Raw genomic sequence first — 26,132 nt, forward strand, 5'->3', positions numbered from 1 at the left:
AAAAAATAGAAAATTTAAAGGAGTAAGTAAGTACCTGGGAAATTATTTGGCTAGTTATTATATTTATTTCCCTTTTATTACTGCTGGGGGGGAAAGCTTCTCATAATTAAACAAAATACAATGTTGATCTCCAAATTATTGGTTTATTGAGCATGTATGCTTGTGTTGTTCAAAAGAACTTTGATGTCATGAAATGTTTTGCCAAAGGCAGTGAGAAATGTATAATACTATGATCTTATCTTGAAAAGAAAAGAAAAAGAAAAAATGCAAATAGAACAAGTTGCTTTTTCAATTCATTTTCTGATGTTTACATGTAGCTCCATCGAAAGCTGGAGGAGCTCAGAGATCACCTAGAAGGCAATGTGAAAGGATACTCTCTCAGAGTAAATGTACGATTTCACTCGGTGATTTTTTTTCTAAACTTCCGCTGGCTGGTAACACCAAATCTAATTGGTTTGTCCTTTCATCTCCATCTTTTTCCTTTCTCTCTCTTTCTCCCTCTCTCTTTCTTTCTTTTATAGCTGGGGTTTCATGCTAACATATATGAGATAAAGACACCAAAATTGTCAGGATTTAAAAGAATATACCACACTGACCAATACTGGGGTTCGTTTGATAACTTTTAGACCAATTGTTAAGTAAAAAATTCCCTGCTCAAAAATCAGATTTGTTCCTCTAAACAATTACATAACTTGCTGGGAATCATTTTTTAAGAGACTTCATTTTGAAGCTTTTCCATCAAACTATTTTTCACCTCTCATTAAAAAATATTAAGAAGAATTTTAAATTATGGGCTGGTTTGGGCAGATGAAGCCTTGATGCTTCTCAAGCTTGGTCTGTGTGGGAGATTAATGTGCTCCATGTCAATCATTAGGAAAAATAATTGGTGCCAGAGTGAGATTATAGGTAAATTGGCAAAAGGATTATTCTGTAATCCAATAGAATAAATTAACAAAGTTCTTAATTCACACATTTTAAAATAATCTAAGGTATTCTTTAATTAAATCCAAATGAATAATTGTATCTTAAATAGACTCAAAGTGTCATAAAAATATTTGAGATACTACATGGTTCTGTGCTTAAAACAGATTTTTGGAGAAAGTTAGCCACAAAACAAAGCATACTTTGGGTATTTAATTTTTCACATTGCATCTAATACATCTTTTGTACAGGGCATATTTTTCATGACAATAAAGTTGGATGTTAGGATTTAGATGCAAATTATTTATGAGCTGCTTAATGTATTTGGCTCTCACTCCTCAACTTGTGGTTTTTATTATAAATATATCAAACGGGGCAGCACTAGGTGGTACAGTGGATACAGCACCATCCCTGAAATCAGGAGGACCTGAGTTCAAATGTGGACTCAGACAGGTAACACTTCTTGGCTGTGTGACTCTGGGCAAGTCACTTAACCCCAAATGCCTTAGCCAAAAAAAGAAAGAAAGAAAGAAAGAAATATATCAAACTTCTCAACTCACATATTTTTAGAATAATTTGAGATATCTTGTAATTAAAAATAGGATACTTATCCAAGTAGAGTAGGAAGTGGATTTAGAGAGGTTGCATGATGTAGTTGATAAAAAATAAATGTCAAATCCAGGAAAATTTGAATTCAAATCCTACCTTTGCCACATATTGACTTGTGACTCTGGCCATATCACTTAACCTCTCTGTGCTCTGGGTAACTCTTGAAAGGATCACATATTGCAGGACAAGTACTAGTCTGAATTGGCAGTTGTTTCCTTACCCAGGATTTCTCTATACTAATGAAATTGCAGCTCTGGTTCCTATGCCTATGAAGTGGATTTAGCAAACAAGAGTATAATATACTACAATAAAAAAAATGTATAAATCTTTTCAATCTGAATTCTATTCTTGGAGCTTCAAAAAAGAATAGCACCTGTGAATCTTAGGTCTTGATTTTACTAGTATCATAGTATCATAATAATTTTGAAACAGTCAAAGTAGAGTCAAATGTTATGGTTGTCTCCTTGTTTCATTGGTCTAGCTTCCAAATAAGTAAAAGTCATGTACTTTTCCAGTCTAGATCCCCAAATCCAAAGCTGTGAAATATGTAATTTCAAAGACTTTTACTTATATAAGTAATTAATTTAAGAATGTTAGTTATGAGGGTTTCAACTTTCCAAATGGTAGAATGATGTAGAGATTTCCAAGAAAATTCCACAAGTCTACCAGGTCCTTCATATCTCAGCCACAACTATACCCCATTAGAAAACCTTAACATAAATTTATTCCTTTTTACATTAGTTTATCAGCACATATAAAGAAATCAGAAATATGCTTGGGTGAAAATTTTAAGAATATGAATTGACTTATTTTTAATGTTATACCTTCTTTATAAAAGGGGTGAAAATAGCATCATTTTTTTTCTCTCAGGGAAAGACAAATCCACTATTCCTAGTGTTGCAGCCATAAAAGTATAACTATATAATATATATATATATATATATATATATATATATATATATATATATATACATGTATATATAATTATTTAATGTTTGCTTATATCATTTCATCTTTTTTAACACTTCATTGGGCAGTACTTTTGCCCAGATTTCCTTATTAAGGGACACTGAATATTAGGTTTTACTATCGATTAAGTGTTGTATATGGACTAACATCTAGAAAAGGAAATATTAAAATGGAACCCACTGTCTCCGACAGATAGTTTTCCTAATAAACTCAATGCAAGGAACAATGAAAACTGCATGAATAGTCTAGGCTCATTCATTTCTGCTTAATTCATTTTGCCCTAAAATCCCTTTAGAGGAACTATTTTTAATGAGTACAGTGTCTTTCAGGCAGAACAAAGCATACACAGATTAATTCAGATTACTTATCATTAGTGGAGTCCCTTGATATTAAGATTTTATTCCAAAGAACTTTTCCAAAGTTAAGTTGGCATATAACAGCTGTTTTATTTTTTCATAAAGGATTAGATTCATTACAGTGGCCATATATAAGAATAGCTATGTATTTCAAGAAATGTCATGAGTACTCAATAAAATAGGGAATTCAGAACAAGTGGGTTTGACATATCATATTTTTTTTTTTATGTTGATTGTGTTAGGTGAGGAAAATCTTCAAATCAATTTGTGAAAATAATTTTACTAAAATCCTAACAGTTTCTTATCTGGCAGTTTCTAAAATATACTTATCTTGTATTAGGGGAGTACAAGGGAAAGACTAGGAAATTGAATTTTTTTTAATGAAATAATTGAAATTATTAAATTTCTCCCCTATAGGAAGAACTTATGGATAAATAAGAATATTGGGACCTTATAATCTAGTCAAAGAATATAACATGTACATTACCATTTTTTATACGCTAAAGAGTAAAAGCATATTAAACATGATTTAATTTTACTTACTGTCTTTAATTATCTTAAAGGGACAACATTTTTAATATTAAAATGCTTGAATATCATCTGCTTAGGTTAATAGATAAGAAAAAGAATTCTAAATTCTTGGAATGAAGGTACCAAAAGAAAAAGATCCCAAATAGAAGAAAAAATAATTCCCCTTTTTATCAAAAATAGAGACATACCTTGGAGAATCTTAAAAACTACTATAGATGCCAAAGAAATATTTTTTAAATTGTTGAGTAAATAATTAGAATTAAATTTAGATAATTAAGAGTAATAATCTGATTGAGAAATATTAATATCATATAGCTTTTATAAATAAGAATTGATTGGTTAGAAAACAGTCAAGCCTTAAAGATTATAATTATTCACTAATATATAGCCAAATATACAACTTAAAAAAGGAAGAGGCTTTACTATATGCATGTGTTTATGTGTGTGTGTGTGTGTATATTTATAATACCTAGATCAGGTGTCAGGTGAAAAAAATGAACAATTTAAACTACTCTCTTTTATTTTCTTCATTCTATATAACTTGATAGGATTCCATCCTGTTACAAATTACTCACTCCTTGCCCAAGATATTTAATAATAAGTTTGTTTTACTTTTTTAATTAAAAGCATAAAGAAAAGATAAAAGATTTTTTTTAATGGTGAGAGAATGGTTGTGAAGACAGATAATTGGAATTTAATAAGTAAAAATTAGAAATAGATATTATGTGTCAGAATTATGACAACTTTATGTTGATATAAAACATTTTCCATGTTTATTACTCTATTAATACCAACAAAGGAAGAGGAATTATTTTTGGTTAATAAAAGGTGTTATGGCTTGAAACAGGAACAAGTTCATAGAAGATACTAAGGAAAATAGTAGAATTAAATCACAATGGCTCAGTTTGCCAGTGGACTTATTTTTTAAGAATAATACGAAATGTTCAGAAATGAACTTACAGAAAGATCTGTTATAGGATTCTCTTGAAAAATAATTCAGCAGTAATGTAGATAATGTATTAATTCACCCTAGAAATTTATTTGTTATTTAATGTAGAAGTTTTTACTTTAGCATAGTCATGCATTTTCACGTTACATATTTATGATTTCCAAGCAGGTCTTTGCATTTATGAATGCTGTTCATGTGTTTTTCTTATTTATCCTATGTTTACATACAATACAAATACAGATTACTCCACTGAAATGTCTTACATTGAAATGATGGTGAATAGAAATAGTGAAATCACTTCCTTCTAGAATCTAGAGCTTTGAAAACAAAATTATTCATTTCATGTAGGTTATGTTCTAATCAGTCATGCATAGAGATTTATAAACTTGTTATTCTGTCCATGTGACTGTATATGTTTTGTCTTTTCTTTTTCCACCATTTTGCCCCACAAACAAAATTAACCTTATGCTCTTCATCTATTTATTCTCTGTTATTAATGGTCCTAATTAGTAATGTAAAAATAAGCTCTATTTCTAGTCATTAATTTAAAGAGCCGATGATTAAGCCAGTGATTAAGTTAATATGTTTTCTTTTATAAGTACTTTTGTGTTTTACATTGAATATTCTATTTATTCTTACTATGTTATTATTATCACTATTTTGTAATAAAGAAAGCTCTTTCCCCTAAAGAAATATCTTTTTCTTTTTTGAATTCCTCTTAATTCTCCATTATGACTTCACCAAAAATCATAATTCTTGCTACAAACAAAAATATAATGAGAACATACCAACATATCATAGTTTAATATATGCACCTGGAAAGGTGTCTGTATCAAGAAATATCCCAGTTTGATTGATGGAGTAGGAGCAGTTGTAACATTGTAGCTTAATTTTATGATAAATACAAAGTGTTAATCTTGATGAAAATTATTCCACTCCACTAGCTTTTTGCATTACCTTCCACATTTTTCAGGCAATTCTAAATGCTTCTTACTACTTGCATGGTGTCATTTGACTCTTATGATCTTTGATATTGGATTACTAAAATGTTTTATTTGGCTTAATATTATATGTGAAAAGAGATAGTACGGGGCAGTGGGTAGAGAATTGTTTTCAGTCAGGTAAGGTCTGGGTTCAAGTTAAACACTAATAGGCTATTGTCCCAAGGTAGCTCACTTAAGTTCTCAGTGTCTAGGCAGCAAAGTTGCAGAAAAGGACAATTGTTGATCGAGTTTGTTTTTAGGGTGGGGATGGGCACCATTTGCCCAGAGATCCCTATTGTAATGAAATCTCGGGTCTAAACCAAATACATCAATCTTGGCATTATTAACAACATAAACAGTTTTTATTTAGTGTCATGACTGCCTTGACAAGAAGTATCTAAGTTAATCATCAAAGAATGTTAGGTTTGACACATTAAAATACTAATAACCCTACTGTGTTCCACAAGTAAAAGAATCCCCTGAATATTTAAAGCTAATCAAAATGATTTTGAAATGTAACAATCATACTTTTTTACAAAATTGCCATTTTTACTGTGGAATTAGGAACAGAAAATTCTCATCCAGAACTTATAAAACCATTTACAATAATGACATTTACCTAAACCACTATTCTGTATGCTAGTACTTCTGGAGAGGTGTTTATTGTTCACAGCCAAAATCTTCTTCTCAGAATTGACTTTACTGTTATGAAAGACAAATAGGTCTCCTTGGTAACAGAAAATGGAGTATAGAAATACCTACACTGGAGTGCTATCAGCCAAACTCTTTTTAGTAAGTTTTCTCAAAATTTTCTGTTTTCTATTAGCCCTGAAAACAGGGACAGAACAATTGGAAAGAGAGCATTGGTTTAGAGATATTACAGTCATGCTTTTCTGCAAAATGACAAAATTAATCTTCCTCTGAATTTGCCATATAATAAAGAAAAATACCAATATAACTTTGTTTAAAAGACACTATTTGTCACTACATTTTTTTAAATGGTTAAATGTACTTCCCCAAACCACTGACTATCAGATACTCCTTTGCTTGGGATTATGTTTCTATTTGTTACAGCATCTAGCCATTATATAAAAGTTCTAATACCCCCTGAGCTTTCTCCTCAATATCTCACCCTTCTAAGTTTTCAGAGAAAAGACAAAATCAAATCTTCTAGTAGAAACTACTTGCTTCATTATTTCTTCTTTACTGTCATTCCTCCTCCTTATATCTATGCATCCTGAATTGTTGTCCCAAATTTGTTGCTAGAATATTGCAAATTGTTTTTATATAAAAAGAAGAATTTCTAGTTGTTTCTACCTTCATTAAAATTGAGATCATGTGGCAATTTAAATGAAGGACAAATGAGCCCTGGGTTCTGAACTTGGAATGGATTCAGCATTATAGAATCCATTAAACATGGCTTAAATGAAAATGAAGAAAAGCAAGATGGGTCTGGTAAGGAAGCTTTTGTGTTCAAATTATGAATCTATTTGAAAATATGTGTATTCAATGATATTGCCATTAGGTGGTATTTTTTCTTATAAATTTGGAAGTTCACTAATCCTAACAATGTACAAGTTGGAAGAAGAAAAAAAGATCAGAATATGCTGACTTTGCATCCTAGGGAGAGGATGGCAATAATATATATTCAAGAGTCATTCAAAAAATAATTTCAAATGTGATTTTGAACTAATAATAATCAATGTGGCATAGCAGGAAAAAATAATCCCAATGTGCTATATTGCCCAAATAAGCATAATTCTGCCATGTTCTGAGCAGAGAAAAAACATCCCCTTACTCATTTTACTTACTTTTTTAGCCTGGTATTTTCAAGAAAAGATTCCACTTCTGATGGCTTGAGGCCTGGCATATTTTCGAACTAAAATGTCTTCTTGTAACAACTACTGAAATCCCTGGCTAATGTGTTGGTGTTGGAACCATCTACACTTTTGAGACCCTTACTATGCCATCTTTCCTTTTTAACAGTGTTTTCTTTTCCTCACTGCACAACCAGGCTCGGCTTCCCTCGTGCTCATCTACCTATAGTGTTTCTGAGGTATATACTGCACGTGTTTTATTACACAATCAACAACATGCTCGCCCTCACCGTTTTGGTTTTTGTTTTTGTTTTTTTTAATTTTATTTTCCTTTTGCCTTAATTTATTTTGCCTTGCACTTTGCACAACCTGCCTGGAAAGGGAGGGAGAACTGAAAAAGAGTTATCTCTTTGGGTGAGGGAAATGGGGGGCAGGATGGCATATAGGATGGTCTCCTCTAATATATTGCTTCAGGGTCCAGTTTGACATTTGGGGGCCATTATTTTATCACTTTAGGATTGCTAAAATTCAAATATATACCTATACTATTACTGGTAAACCTCTGCCAAAGTTGCTTTAAATTAAATCATTTATTACTAGGAGAGGCAGTGTGGAGGGAGCAGTGGAAAGAGAGCCAGATCTAGAGTCAAAAGACTGTTCAAATCCTAGTTCTGCCTCCTCTTACTCTCAGTGTGATCTGCAACGTCACTTTAACTTCCTGAGCCTTAGTTGTCCTATTTGTAAAATGAGAGGAGTGGACAAAACAGCCTCTCAGTCCTCTTCTGGTTCTAAATCTGTGATGTTGTGGCAGAAATTCCAGTTTGTAGACTTGTCTCTCCCCTCACAGCTGAAACATAACACTCTAAAACTCATTGTCTTTTTCAAGAGAGAATAATAAAGATTTGCTGATTTTTTTTCACAGCAAAACCAATTCAGTTATTCAACAAAGCCATTTTTTCAGGCCATTTCTTTTGCCAAGATTCTCACAATTAAGAAAGGTCTACAACTCAAGAGATTCTGGCTCTTTTAATAAAATACTTGAGATTAAGATTTGAGCTCTTTGCCCTTTCAGGAAAAAATATCTCATTCCTGTTGTGTTCAATAATATAAATAAGTTTTCTTCTTCCTCTAAAAGGATTAATTGAAATCTCATCATCAGACTTTCAATAACCTTTTGATCCCACTTTTCAAAGCAAAAACATTGTTAAGTAGTAAAAAAAATAAGAACATATTTAGTTCAAAATGTGATTGAAAAAGTTACTTTTAATATGAGTCTGGGAATTTCAAATATTAGCTTCTGATTCTACAGACATAAGACATTTTTACTTATATTAACTCTTTGTACTACCTCAAGCAGGTCAACATATGAGATCCACTCAGCTCTTACTATACAAATATTATCACAGACTACTTATAAAACACACACACACACACACACACAGTGTAGTTCTATCAGATTGCAGATAAAATTTTCAGAACCAGCATGTAGAATATCATCTTTTGACTTATAAATTAAAGAAACCAGCTCTGAAAGCAATTAAGAAAGAATGAACCTATGTTATTATTATTGAGTCATCTTTTAACTTGCAAATTAAAGGAGCCAGATCAGAAAATAATTAGAAGAGTCTAAAACTAGAGTCTTTCGCTGTGATATTTATTGAATCATTTCTAATTATCGTCATTTTTTTATTTGCAAGCTATAGCTTTCTTAGATTTTTTTCTTACAATTGGTTTTGAGGAGAATTAATCATTATTGAACCTAATCTTTGTAGAAAAAAGGAAAATCATGTGAGGAAAAAGAATAAATAATGACTTCAGTCAAGAACCTTGATAGAGAAATTTGATACTATCTTATCACTACATTTTTCATAGGATACTTCATTTCATAATTTGTCCTTTATGTAAGTTCTCAGTGTAAAAAATAAATAACTTTTTTCACCCTGTCACCTCATCCCAGCAATTAACTATTTCTTAATGTAAGAGGTACAGCAGTGGAACCATCTCCAATAATCCATAGCAACGTAATGTGGAACTGATCTCTGGGGCATTATTGTTTGACAAGCCATTTGTTCCAAGACACTCCATACATAAGTACATTATAATGGTCTCTGATTTGAATTTATCTCATGTAGTTTTATTTTATGATAAGATTTGGACTTTCCTGATTTGTCATGAAACAGTTTTTCTGTCATCTATGGTTAGTTCTTTTTTCCTATTAAAATCCATGAAACTATAAAATGTAGATTTAATAGAGGGCGTTTATATTTAATTGTTATATTTTCATAACTAGGAACCTGAATATTCAGTTCAGATATTTCCAGAGTCTAATATTCATTGTACAAAAGCAAGAATAGGAATAAAAACCTTACAAATTTCTTTCATCAGTTTGCACAAAATGTCTTAAACCTAAATCTAAGCCTAAAACCAACATAAAATATCTAAATTCAACCCAAACTTTCATTTTCTGCAAGTCATATATTCAGTGATGAAAAATAGCATAGTTTTTGGTCTCACTGAACTTACATTCTATTAAAAGAATAATGTGTGTGTGTGTGTGTGTGTGTGTGTGTGTGTATCCAAATAATTATAATGTATGTTGCAATGTGTCAGGGTGCATAGGAGAGGAATGAGAGATTGGAAAAAGGAAGGAAACTATTAAGAAAGGAAGTAGCTATCAGGAAAGGTTTCTTGAAGGAAATAGTATCTGAACTGGATCCTTCAAAGTCAAAAGTATAAATTTAGAGAGAATCTGTCCCAATTTAGCCTCTTCAAAAATACAGAATCATTTTTTTTTATGTCAGATGAACTTGTATCTTATGAAAAAGTCTGTTAAGTGTTTACTATGGGCAAATTTTGCACTAAATGCTGAAGATATAGATATAGAAGATTCCCTGAAGTAGTTAACATGCTAAAAAAGAAAAGATCACACTTTTGACCCTAGATGCTATGGTTTGGAAAGTCACAGAGATAGTGAATAAAGCCATAGGGGAATGACTGGACCCTGCCTTTTCCAGTTTCAGTAGCACTGTTGATTCAAATACGGTTTTGGAATTGGTAAGAGTTAAGAAGAGTCTAGTACCACGGCAAATAACAAGTAGATAGAAAGTATGACTAGAATCAACCTAGAAAGGTTAGGATATGAAAAACACTTAATTGATTAGTGCAGGACTCTGGATGGAAGCCAATGGAGCTAAAAGTGTAAAGTCCTTCAGGACATGTTCTCTGGTTTGGAGAGTATAGAATATAGATAATAAAAAGAAGATAGGTTATAGTTCATTTTACCTAGAAAGCAAAATGTTAGAAGGGAATTAATTTGGGGGGGAAAAAAAAAAGATGGAAAAGAGCCAAATTATGTAGAGCAGAAACCGAAACTGCGGGTGGGATTGAAGTTGCAAGAGTCAATGGAAATGATTATTGGAAGAAGACCTCAAAACATTAGAGAAGAAAGGGAATAAGGACAAAGATGGAGGCCTTTTTGACACTAGAGGAATAAGGAATGGGTTCTATGAGTGTGCATACAGAGAATTAAAAGAATGGAGAAGAGTAATTGAAAAAATTCATATGGAAATGAACACTTGAGAGGAAAAAAAATCAATTTGGGGACTGAAGTAATGAGTCAGAGATGAATAAAAAGATTGCCACAAATTAAAAAGGATTTAATGAGAGTGGTTTGTAGTGGATTCAGCCAGTCTTGATGATTTTCTCCAATTTCTCTCAGCAATTGAAAAGTAGTAAAGCAACTGACATACCCCTCCTTCCCTATAAGATTTATTGAGCACTTACTATATTTCATAAAGCCAGATAATGCATACACAGTAATTTATAAGGGAAAAGGAGAACAGTAACAACTGAGGAGATATGTATAAATATTATAGGTCACTTGAATTTTGAAGGAAATTAGTATTACTAGTAGACAGAAATGAGAAAACAGGCCATCAACAAACATTTTTTAAGCAGCACTATGCTAAGTTATGGGAATACAAAAAAGAAGCCCTTGCCCTCGAGTCCTTCATTCTAAAGAGGAAAACAACTCTGCAAAAAAAAAAAGTTATGTACTTACAAGATATATACAGGGTAGGTGGAACATAATCTCAAAGGGAAGTGGAGGGGACAGGGAAAGCCTACTCCCGAAGTTGGGATTTGGCTGAGTTTTAAAGGAGTCTTAAAGGCAGAGATGAGAAAAGAAAGCATCACAGTCATCCGGGCAACCAGTAAAAAGACACAAGAATTGAGATACAACTATTGTATGCAGGAAACAAGAAGGCCACTGTTGATGGATACAAATGATAGATACAAATACATGGAGAGGAACAAGAAAAGGAGATAAAAAAGAATACTAAACAAAAGGATTTCTGTATTTGATCCTGGAATAATAGGGATTGTGTTGGGAATTCTTCTACTCATATATCATGAGATACTCCCAAAGAATAGTGCTTTCAGCATTGATCTGAAGGCCAATAAATTAAGGGACAAAGCTAGAAGATAAAAAGTTTAATTAGTATCAGTTGATGAGTAGTTGCCAAATAGTCATGGGCCCAAACAAAGGGAGGTACATACATAAATAGGTTTTTATAAAATCTGACATTATGTGGCAAAAAGAAAAGTTCAGTTAACCTATTGGGATGTTGAGTAATAAAAACAGGATGGCAGACAGTTTGGTGGAGAATGTGTTAACTTTGAAGTCTTATGAGTTATTCAAAACCAGACTTGTTCCAAGTGAATCCATGTTTTCCTCTATAATTAATCTTATCAGAGGGTTCTGTTTGGACAATAAAACTCTAAGGTTGTAGAGACCTCTCTTCAAGGCACGATTAGTCATGCTTATTTTTTCTTTTTCCACTTAAGGGTCTCTATTTACATGTATACCCTAACTCTCTTTCTTTAACTTGTAAGATTAATTTTTTCTGGGGATTGTCTACTTCCTCTGCTATTATATTTTAGGCTTGCACATTATGTTCAGGGAGTAACAGGAAAACCAGTTAATTTGGAACAGAATACATGAAGGAATATAATGTGCTGTTCAACTCAATAGTTGGCTGTTACAATCATAATAAGTTCTTTATGGGGTTTGTCTTAAATATGATATTAAGTTTATTAAACCTATAGTAAAAAGCCTTCCCATGATATAGAAGGAGACTGAAGGGACTCAACCTATCATTTCATTATGATAATTTCTTAGATGAGGAACTCCCTCTACTAATACTGTAACTTTTTATCTATCATTCACTTGTTTAGGCATGTGTTCTAACTCGTGAAACAATTTAAAAAGCAATTTGTAATTTTTAAAAATGAAGAAAGGCATCTCCTAACACAGTTTCTTATTGTCATTATTTTATAAAGATTATATCAGTGGGTACATGTAGCTATACTTCATCATATTGGCCCCTTGATTTTGGCTTAGCCCTTAAGAATCATCTTCATATTGGGGGCTCAAAAACTGACTCTCCATCTTATATCAATATTCAGTCATATAGTGTTCATTCTTAAAAGATAATTTAGCATTGCTTTAGAACTTCCTTTGTTCAAGCCAAACCAGATTTACCCAAATCCCCTGTGCATTGGTAATTTTGTTTAAAATTACAAAACTAAATGTGTCATGCCATAAGAAAAGTACTATTGGAGTCCAGAGGACAGAAAGATTTCTTTTGGCAGGAATATCAGGGAAGGCAAAGATGGGAAGATAAGATAATCCACTGAGAAGTAACTCTAGTGAACGATAGTTCACTAGTTGAAGTGTGTAATACAGCAAAGAATGTATAGGATTTGGAGTCAGAGGCCCTGTGTTAGGAATCCCAGTTTTGCCACTTACTGTCCTGATGACTTTGGGCAAATCACTTAACCCTCCAGCCCTCAGTTTCCTCCTCTGTAAAATAAAAATGAGACTTATAGCACTTCCATCTCAGAGCTATTATATTAAATGAAATAATGTACATAAAATACTTTGAAAATCTTAAAATACTAGGTAAAAGATCCTGTTATTTTGAATTTCTTGTACAGTTCTCTATGGTGTTGTTAATTCTTATCAGTTATGTCTGACTCTTCAGATATAATTTGGGGTTTTCTTGGCAAAGCTACTGGAGTGGTTTGCCATTTCTTTCTCCAGCTCATTTTTATATTTGGGGAATTAAGATAAATAGGATTGTGACTTACCCAGGGTCACATAGCTAGTAGATGTGTAAGGCCACATTTGAACCCAGGTCCTCCTGACCCCAAGCCCAGCACACTCTCTACTATACCACCTAGCTGTCCCACAATTTGATATACATAAAAAACAATAAATATTTGGTGATTGATTGTTTTGGTTAGAATTCATACCTGAGAAGTGCAGAGATTTGTCAGATTTCCTGAAGGATTAGTTTTAGGGCTAGATCAGTAGTATTGATACCCTAATCCTAAACACTGTATACATATGTTATCCTTACAATTAACTTCCATGCTATATGACCCCTTCATAAAACATTTTTTAGTTTAATTTCAATTGGGGGTAAAGCCAATTTCAAATACTTGTTGATACTGATATCTCAGTAGATCTTAATGGATGTGGGAAGAGAATGCAAGTTGTTGAGTATTCTCCCTCACGTCTCTTCTGTGGCTCAAATTCACAACATTTTTTTAAACTCCACAGTTCTGTTTTTCATGTCCCCATGAAAACCTCTGGTTCTCTTTCAAAGGGATTGATTGCCAATTTGAGAAAAACTGAGTTTATATATCTGGAAATTTTGTTCAGAGTAAATCCATAGGAATTAACACAGAGAAAAGATAATAACTGATGTGAGTTAGGAAATCAACTCCTAGTTCCAGATGATGTGTTTGTGGTTCAGTAACAAATATTGAGATTGATATAGGCACCAAATGTTACATTCTCAGTCATATGAAGAATTCACAATGGCCATTCTCTTTGGCAGAAGGTAGGTTTATTTAAGAGAAGAGGTTATAGACAAAATGAAGCAGCACAATAGACACCAGGAATGGTAAATATGAAATAAAGTTGGGAGAGCATATAACAACTAAAAATGGAAAAGACAAGTTCCCTAATAGAATTTACAATTAACCAGGAAAAAGGAAACATTCCATGAGATTGAAGTACGCTCTTACTTGACAGACTAAAATCTAAAAAAAAATTAGCATCCTAAAAGAATTACCTATAAAGAGGAGAAAGAGAGGAAAGACACCATAACGCATAGTGAGGGGATGAGAGGAGAGACACCACATGGCATCAAGGTGAGGGAGGGCAAAGACACCACAAGGCAGAGTGCCATGCTGGATTATAATCCCAAAAGGGATTCAGCAAAGATGGCGTGGCTATAAAAAGACTTATAGAGGAAATTTAACCCCACGGGTTTGACACAAGTTGGATTTCTCAGTGAACATAGATAGCAAGGCAAGGCGAGGCTTCCCAAAACCTCCCAGAAGATGGGACTTTAAGATTGAACTGGTCCCCAGCAGTGCTCTTCTCTGCTTGCCTCAGGGAGTAATGTGGTCAGTACTTCAAGCTTTCTCTGTCAACCCCACCTAGTTACTTAAGACCTCATCAGTAATTATGAAGTAGAGTAAGTTGAGGATTATTAATAAATCGCTAGAAAATAATTCCTTGATGAACCCTGTCTGAAATGGAAACTAAAATCTGATATGATAAGCAAATAGAACATTTGTCTCTGATTAAAGCTGTAGGATCTATTACCCAGATACAAAAGGGAAACAACTGGTCAGTAATTTAAGCAAAAAAGAAAGGTTGATGTATCAATTTCCTTTGACCTTTTTTTTTAATCAATATGTTTTACAGAATGAAAATTAATCTTCTTTATCAAAGAGATTTTTTTACTCTTTTTGGACTGAGGCCCAGAATTCTTTTTTCCTATGCCCTTATGCTCCACAGGCCAGCATTTTCTCTCCATTATTCTCCTTCTTTCTTAATTAACCCAATTGCCTCTCCTGTCTAGTGAGACAGTGCCAACACACAACCTTCACAGCTTCCAGTAAATTACAGAAGTTTAATGAATACTAAGTAGCTCATGATCATACCTTATACCGGAAACCTTAGATTTAATGCTACACGTCTCTTCCCCTTAGATTTGTAGGCATTTTTGAGTTATCACTAATTCTTTTGGAACTCTTAAATACATAGATATATATCTTCCTGACTACTAGCAATGTAAATTTTCTCAACATATATTTTTCTTCTGCTCATAGGCATATTTATTTGTGTACAGTGGAGTTTATAGACTGGTCTACAGCAAATAAAACTCAGTTTTCTGGGGTTATCATTTCTATACCTTTAAAAAGCATTTCTATTCCATAAATAATGTCTCTTTATTTGTTTTGTATAAGAATTCAGTCCTTTTGTGGACCATTTTATGTTTCCAAACTGCATTTTTCTTTGCAGAATCAGTCATAAATTTCTCTTTAGTCTCTGAATAGAATCTCTTACCAGCCATGTGAGTTTGGGGAGTTGTGCTTTAAAATATTAAAAAATTTGAAGTATTTAAAATTTCCTTTCTATCATTTTTCTAAAAGAGTAAATTTGACAAGGTTCTTAACATATTCTATAACTATTGTATAGTTTATTATTACTATGAATATACTATTTTGTAGTATATTATATAACTATAATAACTTTCATAAATGATTACGTTTGAATTTCCACAGAGCTTTTAAAAAATTGCATTTATTCCATTGATTCCTTGACTTTTCTAGACATCTTTAGGGTTTTATTTTATTTTGTTTTTCACTACTGTTATGGATAGAATCAGATTAATCTTTGACTAAGTCCTTTACACATTTTGTTTGTTCTTTGTAGAATGTAGTGAGATATTTTATTTGCCTAGTGATTAGCCTTAGGGAAGGAGTCTGAAATCTTGGGTATTTATCTGTAGTTTCACAATCAACTTGTTCTTACCTAAGGAATCACTACTATATTCTTTTTTTTTTTTTTTACACCCTAAGTCTGCCACATCATCACTTTAAGGAATGTGGAACAATAAAAATTTTTGAGTATTTTAAAAATAAGGTTGTTATTTTTGCTCCTTTTTTTTTTTTTCATTCTATGTGTCTAGTCTTTCTTCCTTTTGCTCTCTGGCTTCTGCTTTTCATGTTATTCTTTTGGCTTAGAAAATACTTTAAAGTCTTTGAGCCAGAAGGCTCTGTTGTCTAATCTGTTAAGCAAGTCTATTGATTTAATCCTCCTTACACTTTTTTAGATATGACCTTTGTTATCTAGAATTGTTCTATTATAATACTATAGCAATTTTACACTTTCCATGAAGTGTACAACAAAAGTTCATTTGTCATTTGGTTGTTTAGATTATAAAATACATCAAAGTATTCAGGTATTGAGTTCCAGTTTGCTGCTTACAATATCCTACTTTTTTATTTTTGAATAGGCTGGAATATGTTCTATTCAATGGTGATATTGCTGAGATGCTTGCTGGAACAATATACATGGAGCAACTCTATTCACCTTCCTATCAACCAAACCTTGAGTTTAATCTGATATATACCTCATATGGATAATTCTTGTCTCTCAGTCTGCCAAGTTCTAGATCTTTCATGGGCTTTTAATGGTATTTTTCTCAAGTATCCCATAAAGTGACTACCAATCAATAGTTACCTGAGATCCACTATCTAGCAAGGCAAGACATTCCATCAACAATATCTCTTCTACATGAGATCCTAGGAGTCTCGTTAGGATGGACCCATAAACAACTAACAAAGATGAGCATAATGTCTTTGAAATCTTAAGTGGACCTTTTTCCATGGTCCTTTTACTATTTCCTAAAGCCTATTCTTTGGAAATCAACTTTTAGCCAATAAACTCTGATTTCTTCTCTTGAATGCATGCTATCAGTTAGCCAATTATGTCTGTGCCCAGACATAATTGTTGCAAAAGATAGTTTTGATTCTTAGACTGCAATCTGCTGGGGTGTTCTTACCTGTTGTGATCTTTGTTTTCTTGATGCTTTTCCTATCCAAACGTAATGTTCCATGTTGTTTATTGTTCCATGTCTCAGCATTTTTTCTTTAGGCTCTTGCCTTTAAGTCTAGATAACCAGTGGAGTTCTCTTGCTTAGCTTCTGTAGCCCATGCACAATGAAATGGCTTAGAGTTAGTTCAAGTTAAATCTTTCTGATTTTGCATACCTACTCTAGTACCCCAAAATTTTTCATCTTTTAAGCCAGAATTAAATATGTGACTTGTGGGCCTCATGTAGTCCACAAACTTTGTGTGGCCCAAAGCAGATTAAAATATAATTGGAAAATATTTAACAAATTACAAATATATTTGACAATACAATGTGTATTTAATAAATAACAAAATTAATTAAAATAATAAACATAATGTTATAGATTAAAATAAAGGTAATATGCAGCTTGCATTTATCCTTATGTATGAATTAGTGACTTTTTGTTTCTATTTGACTTTGATATCACTGATTTAAGCAAATTTTCAGAATTCAGTTATTGTCTCTCTCTGGTCATTAGATGTTCTTAGAGGTATTTGTACCTTCACAGATCTTTAGACCATTCCCTTTGTTTGCATCATTCCTCTTCTGCACATCCTGTCCACTATTCTGCATTCAATTTCTGAACAAATAAAAAAGTATGGCTTTTGATATTTTCTACCAAATTTTTCATTTAATTCGTATGGGCAATCTAAACTTCTGCTGAGTCTTTCCCAGAGGCATAGGACTCCCTTACTGAGAAGATTTGTAACTTGGCCTTAAACGTGTTCATTTCCTATAATGTGCTATCTAAAGATGAAGCTCCCCTTCCCTATTTAAGCAAGCTTCACAATTTATTGGGTCTCCACTTTTAAAAAATAAGCTTTTTTTCTTGAGAGAGATCTAGTGATCAATTTCTAGGTACTATTTCTTAGAATTACTAGATCAAGAATTGTTTAATTTCTGGCAATTAAAAAACAACTGTGTTTCATAGTTTAAATTTCTTATTGATCACTATGTCTAAATCTTTTATGGTTTTCTCAACATTTTTACAGTGTCCATATTATTACACATAGTCTATTCTAAGTATTTAAAAAGGTTCCTTTTATTTCCATATTACTTCATATCACATTTTTTGAGTATTAACTCCCATTTTATTCAAATTTCAGTTTAATTTGTTTTTAGCAAAATAAAAATACTGAAGCAAATAGCACACATAAAGCACAATATAGTAATAGTCGTAAATAAATATTCAAATGCTATCAACAACATATACATATATATATAATACACTGTAAAACAATATATATGGAAACATGCAATGCAAATAACAGTAATTCAATAGATTATACTAATAATTAGCATATTCAAGACAAACTATATCAATGACTTTAGTGTCTCATTTAGATAAGCAACAATATCTTCAATAGCATATAATTTTAAATAGTGTAAATGGCCAGTAATGCAATACTATTGTATATAATAGGCATAATAACATTGATAATCATTAATAATTAACAGCACTTACAAATATGTCATTTGTGCTCCAATGCAGTATAATGAATTGATTTTGAAAGAAGAAAACCTCAAAAGGGGAAGATGTTTAAATATAAAATAAAGAAGAAAAATTTATAAATATCTGAACTGGAAAGAAACAATGATGTTTCAAAATCAGAATCAGGAAGAAAGGGGAAAAATTTTCGGGGAAAAAAATTAATAAAATAAAATTAGCCTATATGGGAATAATATTCTCTGACTTTAAAAAGTCGCAAACATCCAAAAACATTTTTTCCAGAATGAGCATCCTAATATGTGATGAGAGAAAGATTCTTACATACACACCCGCACACACATATATACACACACACATTGAAAAAGCCATATAGACACATGCCACTCTGTGGCAAGCAATCCAGTTGTTGGACTTAAAACAATCAAAACATGGTGAGGAGCTAGATGGTACAAAGGATAGAGCACCAGCCCTGAAGTCAGGAGGACCGGAGTTTAAATCTGGTCTCAGACACTTAACACTTCCTAGCTGTGTGACCCTGGGCAAGTCACTTAACTACAACTGCCTCAGTAAAACAAAACAAAACAAAACAAAACCAAAAAAATCAAAATACTCTAGATAAACATCCACAGTGAATATTCAAGAGCTCACATCAACAGAATCTGATCATGTGGACTTAGCCCAAGAAAGTCATTAACTCTCTTAAGTTTGTTTTCTCTCTTTGAAGTTTCTCCAGGAAAATTTAATCTGCTCATTTTCTAAGTTTTCTGAAATGTAAAATAAAAGGAGTCCTAGAGTGCCTATGTCTCTCACAAGTACTCAAAGTATAATATGCATATTGGGTACAGAATACTCTTTATTTTATATATAGATACAAAAGATTCAGACACAGAAAACATATAAATTATTAAATTATTCCCATCAATTCTCCCTGGATATAAACTGAATATGGAACTACCATCAAGACAGCCCTTTGGAATTCTTATGAATTCCTCTTTCCCAGAGAGTCATATTATATAGTCCCATTTTTGCCACAATTCAAGCCAAACTGAGACATATGTAGACCTAGAAGGTAAACATATTTTTTTTTTTTTAAATTTAATAGCCTTTTATTTACAGGATATATACATGGGTAACTTTACAGCATTAACAATTGCCAAACCTCTTGTTCCAATTTTTCACCTCTTACCCCCCCCCCCTCCCTAAATGTCAGGATGACCAGTAGATGTTAAAATATATTAAAATATAACTTAGATACACAATAAGTATACATGACCAAAACATTATTTTGCTGTACAAAAAGAATCAGACTCTGAATTATTGTACAATTAGCTTGTGAAGGAAATCAAAAATGCAGGTGTGCATAAATATAGGGATTGGGAATTCAATGTAATGGTTTTTAGTCATCTCCCAGAGTTCTTTTTCTGGGTATAGCTAGTTCAGTTCATTACTGCTCCATTAGAAATGATTTGGTTGATCTCGTTGCTGAGGATGGCCTGATCCATCAGAACTGGTCATCATCTAGTATTGTTGTAGAAGTATATAATGATCTCCTGGTCCTGCTCATTTCACTCAGCATCAGTTCGTGTAAGTCTCTCCAGGCCTTTCTGAAATCATCCTGTTGGTCATTTCTTACAGAACAGTAATATTCCATAATTTTCATATACCACAATTTATTCAGCCATTCTCCAACTGATGGACATCCATTCAGTTTCCAGTTTCTAGCCACTACAAAAAGGGCTGCCACAAACATTCGTGCACATACAGGTCCCTTTCGAAGGTAAACATATTTTAGGAGCTTGTGAGTAAGCAACTCCTTCCCTTAGGAACTGTACTTTCCAAATTAAGTCACTGGCTTTGCTCTCCTAGAAGGATATCATACAGGAAATTTATAGGTAATCCTCTTCTTTCTCCAAGGAATATTCTGCTTCAGGAAATCTCCCTTTCTCTCCCTCCTTCCTTCCCCCATCCCTCCAGGTCCAAACCTTAGAATTCTAAATCTGGAACTGCCCATGATAAGCTGCCAATGACTTACACTAACTAGAAGGTAGATTTCAACATCATGAATGATTTTTTTTTAAATCAACAAAAAATCCTGGTATGCTTATCGGAATATAGTTATACCTCTTTACTACTCAAGAGTTTGGAGTTCATAAAAATTGTCCATGAACAACTGTCTCAGACTGAGTTAGCATACATACCTGTCTCAGCCTGTGTATCTATAGGCAATCTATTATTGTTCTGGTGGTTATTATTTGTTGAGCTAGGAAATTCCCTCTCTGATATTTTTCAGTCTACTTCTGCTATCTATGTGCTTCTGCCACAAATTGCTATCAGCTGCTCTTGGTAGGGAAAAGTTTCCCATGCCTCCTCCTAAACACAAGTCTGCTCTGTTGTAACCCTGTTTTCTGGCTTCTTAAACACAGAAAGAAAAAAGAAGAGTTGATATTATAGCTTGCTTTTGGAGACTGAGAGTCTTTTAGAGAATTGGTTTAGAGACCGGGAGCAAGATTGAATCCTCTTCAAGTCATATTCAGTCAGATATGTTGGAGACAGCCTCAGTCATAAGAATTGTTTGTATCCTCCAAGAAGAGTACCAGTAGACATGACACCAAAAGAAGTATTCCTAAGATTCCTTCAAATAAAGGGCTATGATCTATAAACTCATAAGGCAGACAGTAGAAATTACTAAAATTTTTCTTTTTTTTATTTTAAATTTAAACAATTTCCCCCTTTGAGGTTTTCCTCTTTATAATCAATTCATTATACTGCATTGGAACATAAATGACTTGTGTTTGTAAATGCTGTTAATTATTAATGATTACTAAATACTTCCATGATTAATCTACTTTATATTCACCCTTCCCTTTTTATAGGTAGAATTTAAAGGAAGATTGATATGGGGAAGTAAAAATCAAGCTCTTAAGCTATTAAGGTGCTAAAAAGTTATCTTGAAATCTTCAAAAGACGGTGAAATATAGGATTATATGGTCATATTTTTAGGACTTGGAAACAATTTATTTCAGTCCTCTCACTTTACAGTTTTGGAAAATGAGAGAGATTAAATAACTTGCCCAGAATCCTATCTATAGTAATCAGCATAGCCAGGATTCAAACTTAGGTCCTCTAAGTCTTCATTCTGCATTTTTCTGTAATGATTATTAAGTCAGTTTCAGCTATGTTTGCCAGACAGAGCAATAAATGGTGGTAGCTTTAGTGCAGTATAGCATTAAAAAAACACTGACCAGCAAATATTCAGTCAACAAATATTCAGTGACTACAGGATAGATAACATTATATTAGACAGAAAGCCTAGAAGAAACTAGACATAAGTTGAGCTCTTATGGATCTTATAGGTTATTAAATGAGATAAGATACGAAAATAATCTTGTTCTGGCAATGCGTTGAAGATCTTGGAAAAGATGCTTCAGAATCTTTTGGGGAAGGGAGGTTGTTGTTATAAAGGACTTGCCCTATAGTCTCTGTTAGTGTCTTTTTTTGGAAATCTAGAATAATAGCCTTAACCTTGTCAACATTCCTTTAATAACCTTTATCAACCAGGGTAGTTGTAACTCCCACTGTTGTGATACAAAATCTCCAAACATTCATGCAATGGTATGGAAAGGATTTCTTCCTAGGACATACACAGAACCTTTGGTTATATTATATGTCTATGTGTACATACGATTATTGTCTTAGAAAACTGTTGTGATCAAGTTGGTATTTTTTTTTTCATCTCACTTAGTAATTCAGATAGTGGTTTTAAAATGCTTTTCATGGGTTACTACATTTGAATTTCAATAGAATTGTATAAGATATAAAGTCTTAACTCCTATTTTGGTGCTTCTAAGAGTCAGTGCTTGACAAGATCATTTCTTCCAATAATGCAGCTCCCTACTGTCTATACCTTAGTAGACCAATTTTTTGTGTCTCAGAAATTCATCAGATGGTCAACTCTCTAGTGATGAGTGCAGATATCATTACCCTCATCTTACAGATATGGAAACTAAGCTTAGAAAGATTCAATGAGTCATCCATATTCATATAGCTAGTAATAATAATTGATCAAAAGATCATAGTTATAGAGCTAGAAGGAACTTCAAAGATCATCTAGTCCAACCCAATCATACTTATATAACAATGTCTCATTTGTATAAAGCAAGCAACCATCAACCTTACTTAAGTGTTTACTATGTGTCAAGCACTGTTTTGCTCATTGGGAGTATAAAGAAAAAGCAAAAATTATTCCTTACCTCAATAAACTAAAGGGAGCAATAACATGAATTTGTGTCAGTACAGACAAGATTCAAAATAGATGAAAGATAAACAGAGGAGGTAAGGCACTGGCAGCTGAAGGTCTGCAGAATATGGGGTTTGAATTCAGGCTTAAAAAAAAACAGTCAAAAGTGAGGTAGGAGAGCATTCTAAGCATAATGAATAATCAGTACAAAGAAAGGAGATGACTGTGTATAACACATAACAAAGGGGCCAGAATGGCTCAACTATAGAATAAATGGAGGAGATTTAGGCATGCATAAGAATACTGGAAAGATAAGAAGGAAATAAGTTTTGAAAATATATACAAAGGGAGACACTGAGGTTTGTTGAGGTGAAAGAACTAAGTTTATACTTTTAAGAAAATATTTTGCCATCTGTATGGATGATGCTTTGAAATGGAAAGAAAACTAAAGAAGATCCTGTAGTAATCCAGGAAAAAGGTACCTGAGCTAGGATAGTGACTTTGTGATTGTAGAGAAGGGAATGCTTTTGAGAAATGTTGTCAAAGTAGAAAAACAAGATTTAGCAATGGGTCAGATGTGTGTTGAGTGATATTCAGAAGAGATAGGTTTGGGAGGAAAAAAAAATGTGTTCTATTTTGAACATGTTGTGTTTGAGATACTTATAAAACATCTAATTCAAAATGTCCAAAATGTCTGGTCTTTTGATAAGACTAGAACTAGATATTTGGATCTAAGGATCATCAGCATCGAGATAGCTGTGAACTCCTGGGGATTAATGAGTATACTGAAAAAATGTAGAGAAAATATTCTAAGAGAGAGTATTTGGATAAACTGTTATTGATGAAGATCCAGCAAAGGAGACTAATTCAAAATTATCTGCATAAATCATTACAGAGTTGTTTGTACTGATTGATAAGAGATTGCTGCTTTAAAAAAATTTTTTTAATCACATTTAATGACTTTGAATAGACTATTCTATAGAATTTATAATTTTAATAATCCTTTGCATCTGTATCATGCTTTGTCTCCAGAGAGCTCCAAAAACTTTAAAATATTAATTTATCACCACTGGCAGCATCTTTGTGATTTTCATTCACTTTTTTAAAAAGAGGCATAGAAAAGTTAAGTACATTGCCTTAGGTTATTCTCTATCAGTAAAATGCCAAGCCAGAAATAGAATTGGAGCATATGTGGTGATTACTTCCTTTATATCCTCTCAGCAGGTTGAAACAAAACTGCTGGTTGTCTACATGTAAATATATATTTTGGACATTGACTGCTGTGCCAAATTACACTTTTTCAGTAGCTAGAATATCTACGCATTTTGGAACTGTTGACCTTATCATAATAGTTTCTCTTAAATGAAATTTGTTGTACATTGAGAGTTGCATTATTTCTTTAAAGGCTTGTTTCATACCTATCACCATTTGCCACTTAACTCAGTGATAAAGAAAGACCACAAGCATATATCATGTGGTCCTGGTAACAGATTTTATCTCATTTACCTGTCCAGTTTGAAAATGCTTTCCTATTACTTATTCTTCGTCATTTTGGTTTTATGAGAAGGTAAGACTAACAGACTTATGATACCAGGAATACATACTCTAGCTGATTCCCTTGTAATGATAAAGATTTGAGAATGGGTTTTATTTAGAAAAACTGTTATCATCTATCACTAGAACAGGCAAGTTATATCAATTAAATGTATAATTTAAAATCTTTCCTATTTCTTGTCCCCCCTTTCAAACGACCTAGTTTCCCATTTCCTTTTTCCTTGTTTTCATTTAAAGAATGGCTTTCTCTTCCCTGAGTTTTCTATACCAGATTTGTAAGAATGTACAACAAAATGGAAAAGGATGAATTCAATATCATATAGATATTTTTAGTTTTGTGCATTATGAGATTAGTAATGGGTATTTTGACTCTCTCCTGGCCTTTCTACAACCATATTTTATTTTTATTGATTAATTCACTTGCTCCTATTTCTGTTTCAAAGCCTGCCCTCACAAAAGAAAATAAAGTTCTGTTTTTAATAAGCTGTCAGTGTCATCCTACAAAAGGAATTGCTTAGAGCCATAATTGACATTTATATATTTTCAAATTTACAAAAACCTTTAGTCCATGTTTCATTTGATTCTCACTCCAATCCTGCGTGGTAAGTGCTATGGGTATCATTATCCCCATTTTGTAGATGATGAAACTGAGGACCCTAGAAGTAAGTGACCTTCTACTAGCCACACAAGCAGTAAGTATCTGAGAAGGTATTTGAATTCAATCAATTGAAGATCAAGTGCAACAACCTTTCCTCCAAACCAGGTTCTTTTCATCTTCACCAAGTATGACCTGGACTTGCTATGTGACCTTAGGAAAGTTCCTTCTCCTCTCTGGGTCTCAATGTCACCATATTTAATAAAGAAGTTATTGTAGGTAACTACCAAAGCGTCTTTGTAAATTACTAAATTCTAAATTCTGTAACCAACATATGAGGCTCATCCCCATCTACCAATGGTACCCCTTCCCTCACCAGAGCTGTTTTAGCCTCCTTTTATCTAATTTTTGTCTAAGTTGTCATGATTTTAACTGTTCTTATTGGGAAAGCATGGCACAAGCTTCTGCATGGCTCTTTGGTATGGCTGGTGTGTGCAACTGAAAGGAAAATTTTTATTGGCAATCTAGCCACTCCAATTTTTTTTTACCATAACTGTAATAATTTTCTATGAACTTCTGGATCCTGTACAGGGCCTGACAAAGGAAGAGAATTCCCCCTAGATAGGGGAACTCTGTTAAAAATGAGAAAACTAAAATGAACTTGCTGCCTATAGCAGTCAGATGCTTCTGAATTTCAGGCAAGCATCTCTCAGTGAGCTTGAGCTAGGGCTTGAGCAATGTATCATTTTATTAGGCCCAGATATGTTTTCTGGTCACAAAGGAATATTTTGATAGACCTGCAAATATCACTTATATGGTTTCTTCTCCCAAAAATGCAGACCCATCCATATGTCTTATCTGAGCAACATGTTTTTGTCCAAATTCTCCTATTAATTTTCCTCAATGAGCCACCTTCTCAATCTCTTAATATTATGAGGATATCACTGAAACACATGTGCTGTCCACCTGTTGTCTCTCATTTACAGTGTGACTATGAAATAGCCTTCTCTCGTTGATATTATCTTTTATGCTGGTTTTCACCTATAACTCATTATTGGAAAAATGTTATAGCCTATTCAACTCATGGCGTAACTCTTCTTTGTGGTACGAATGACTTATAATTTTAATTTTTCAGAGATTCCATGATTCTCAGCCATTTAG

General features: G+C 32.9%; 1 protein-coding gene across 13 annotated transcripts in view; it reads left to right on the forward strand.

The window, feature by feature from the left end:
• GPHN (gephyrin) overlaps positions 1–26,132 on the forward strand; it is a 751,804-nt gene that overhangs the window by 523,994 nt on the left and 201,678 nt on the right. For 7 of the 13 annotated variants that reach the window (XM_031952740.1, XM_031952744.1, XM_031952741.1 and 4 more), the window contains one exon: positions 318–389. The exons of the other annotated variants lie outside the window; for them this stretch is intronic. In XM_031952740.1, the coding sequence (XP_031808600.1) occupies positions 318–389 (72 nt within the window). The remainder of the gene's footprint in view (positions 1–317; positions 390–26,132) is intronic. 13 annotated transcript variants of the gene reach the window in all.

This window comes from Sarcophilus harrisii, chromosome 2 (genome assembly GCF_902635505.1).
Source record: "Sarcophilus harrisii chromosome 2, mSarHar1.11, whole genome shotgun sequence".
NCBI lineage: Eukaryota > Metazoa > Chordata > Mammalia > Dasyuromorphia > Dasyuridae > Sarcophilus > Sarcophilus harrisii.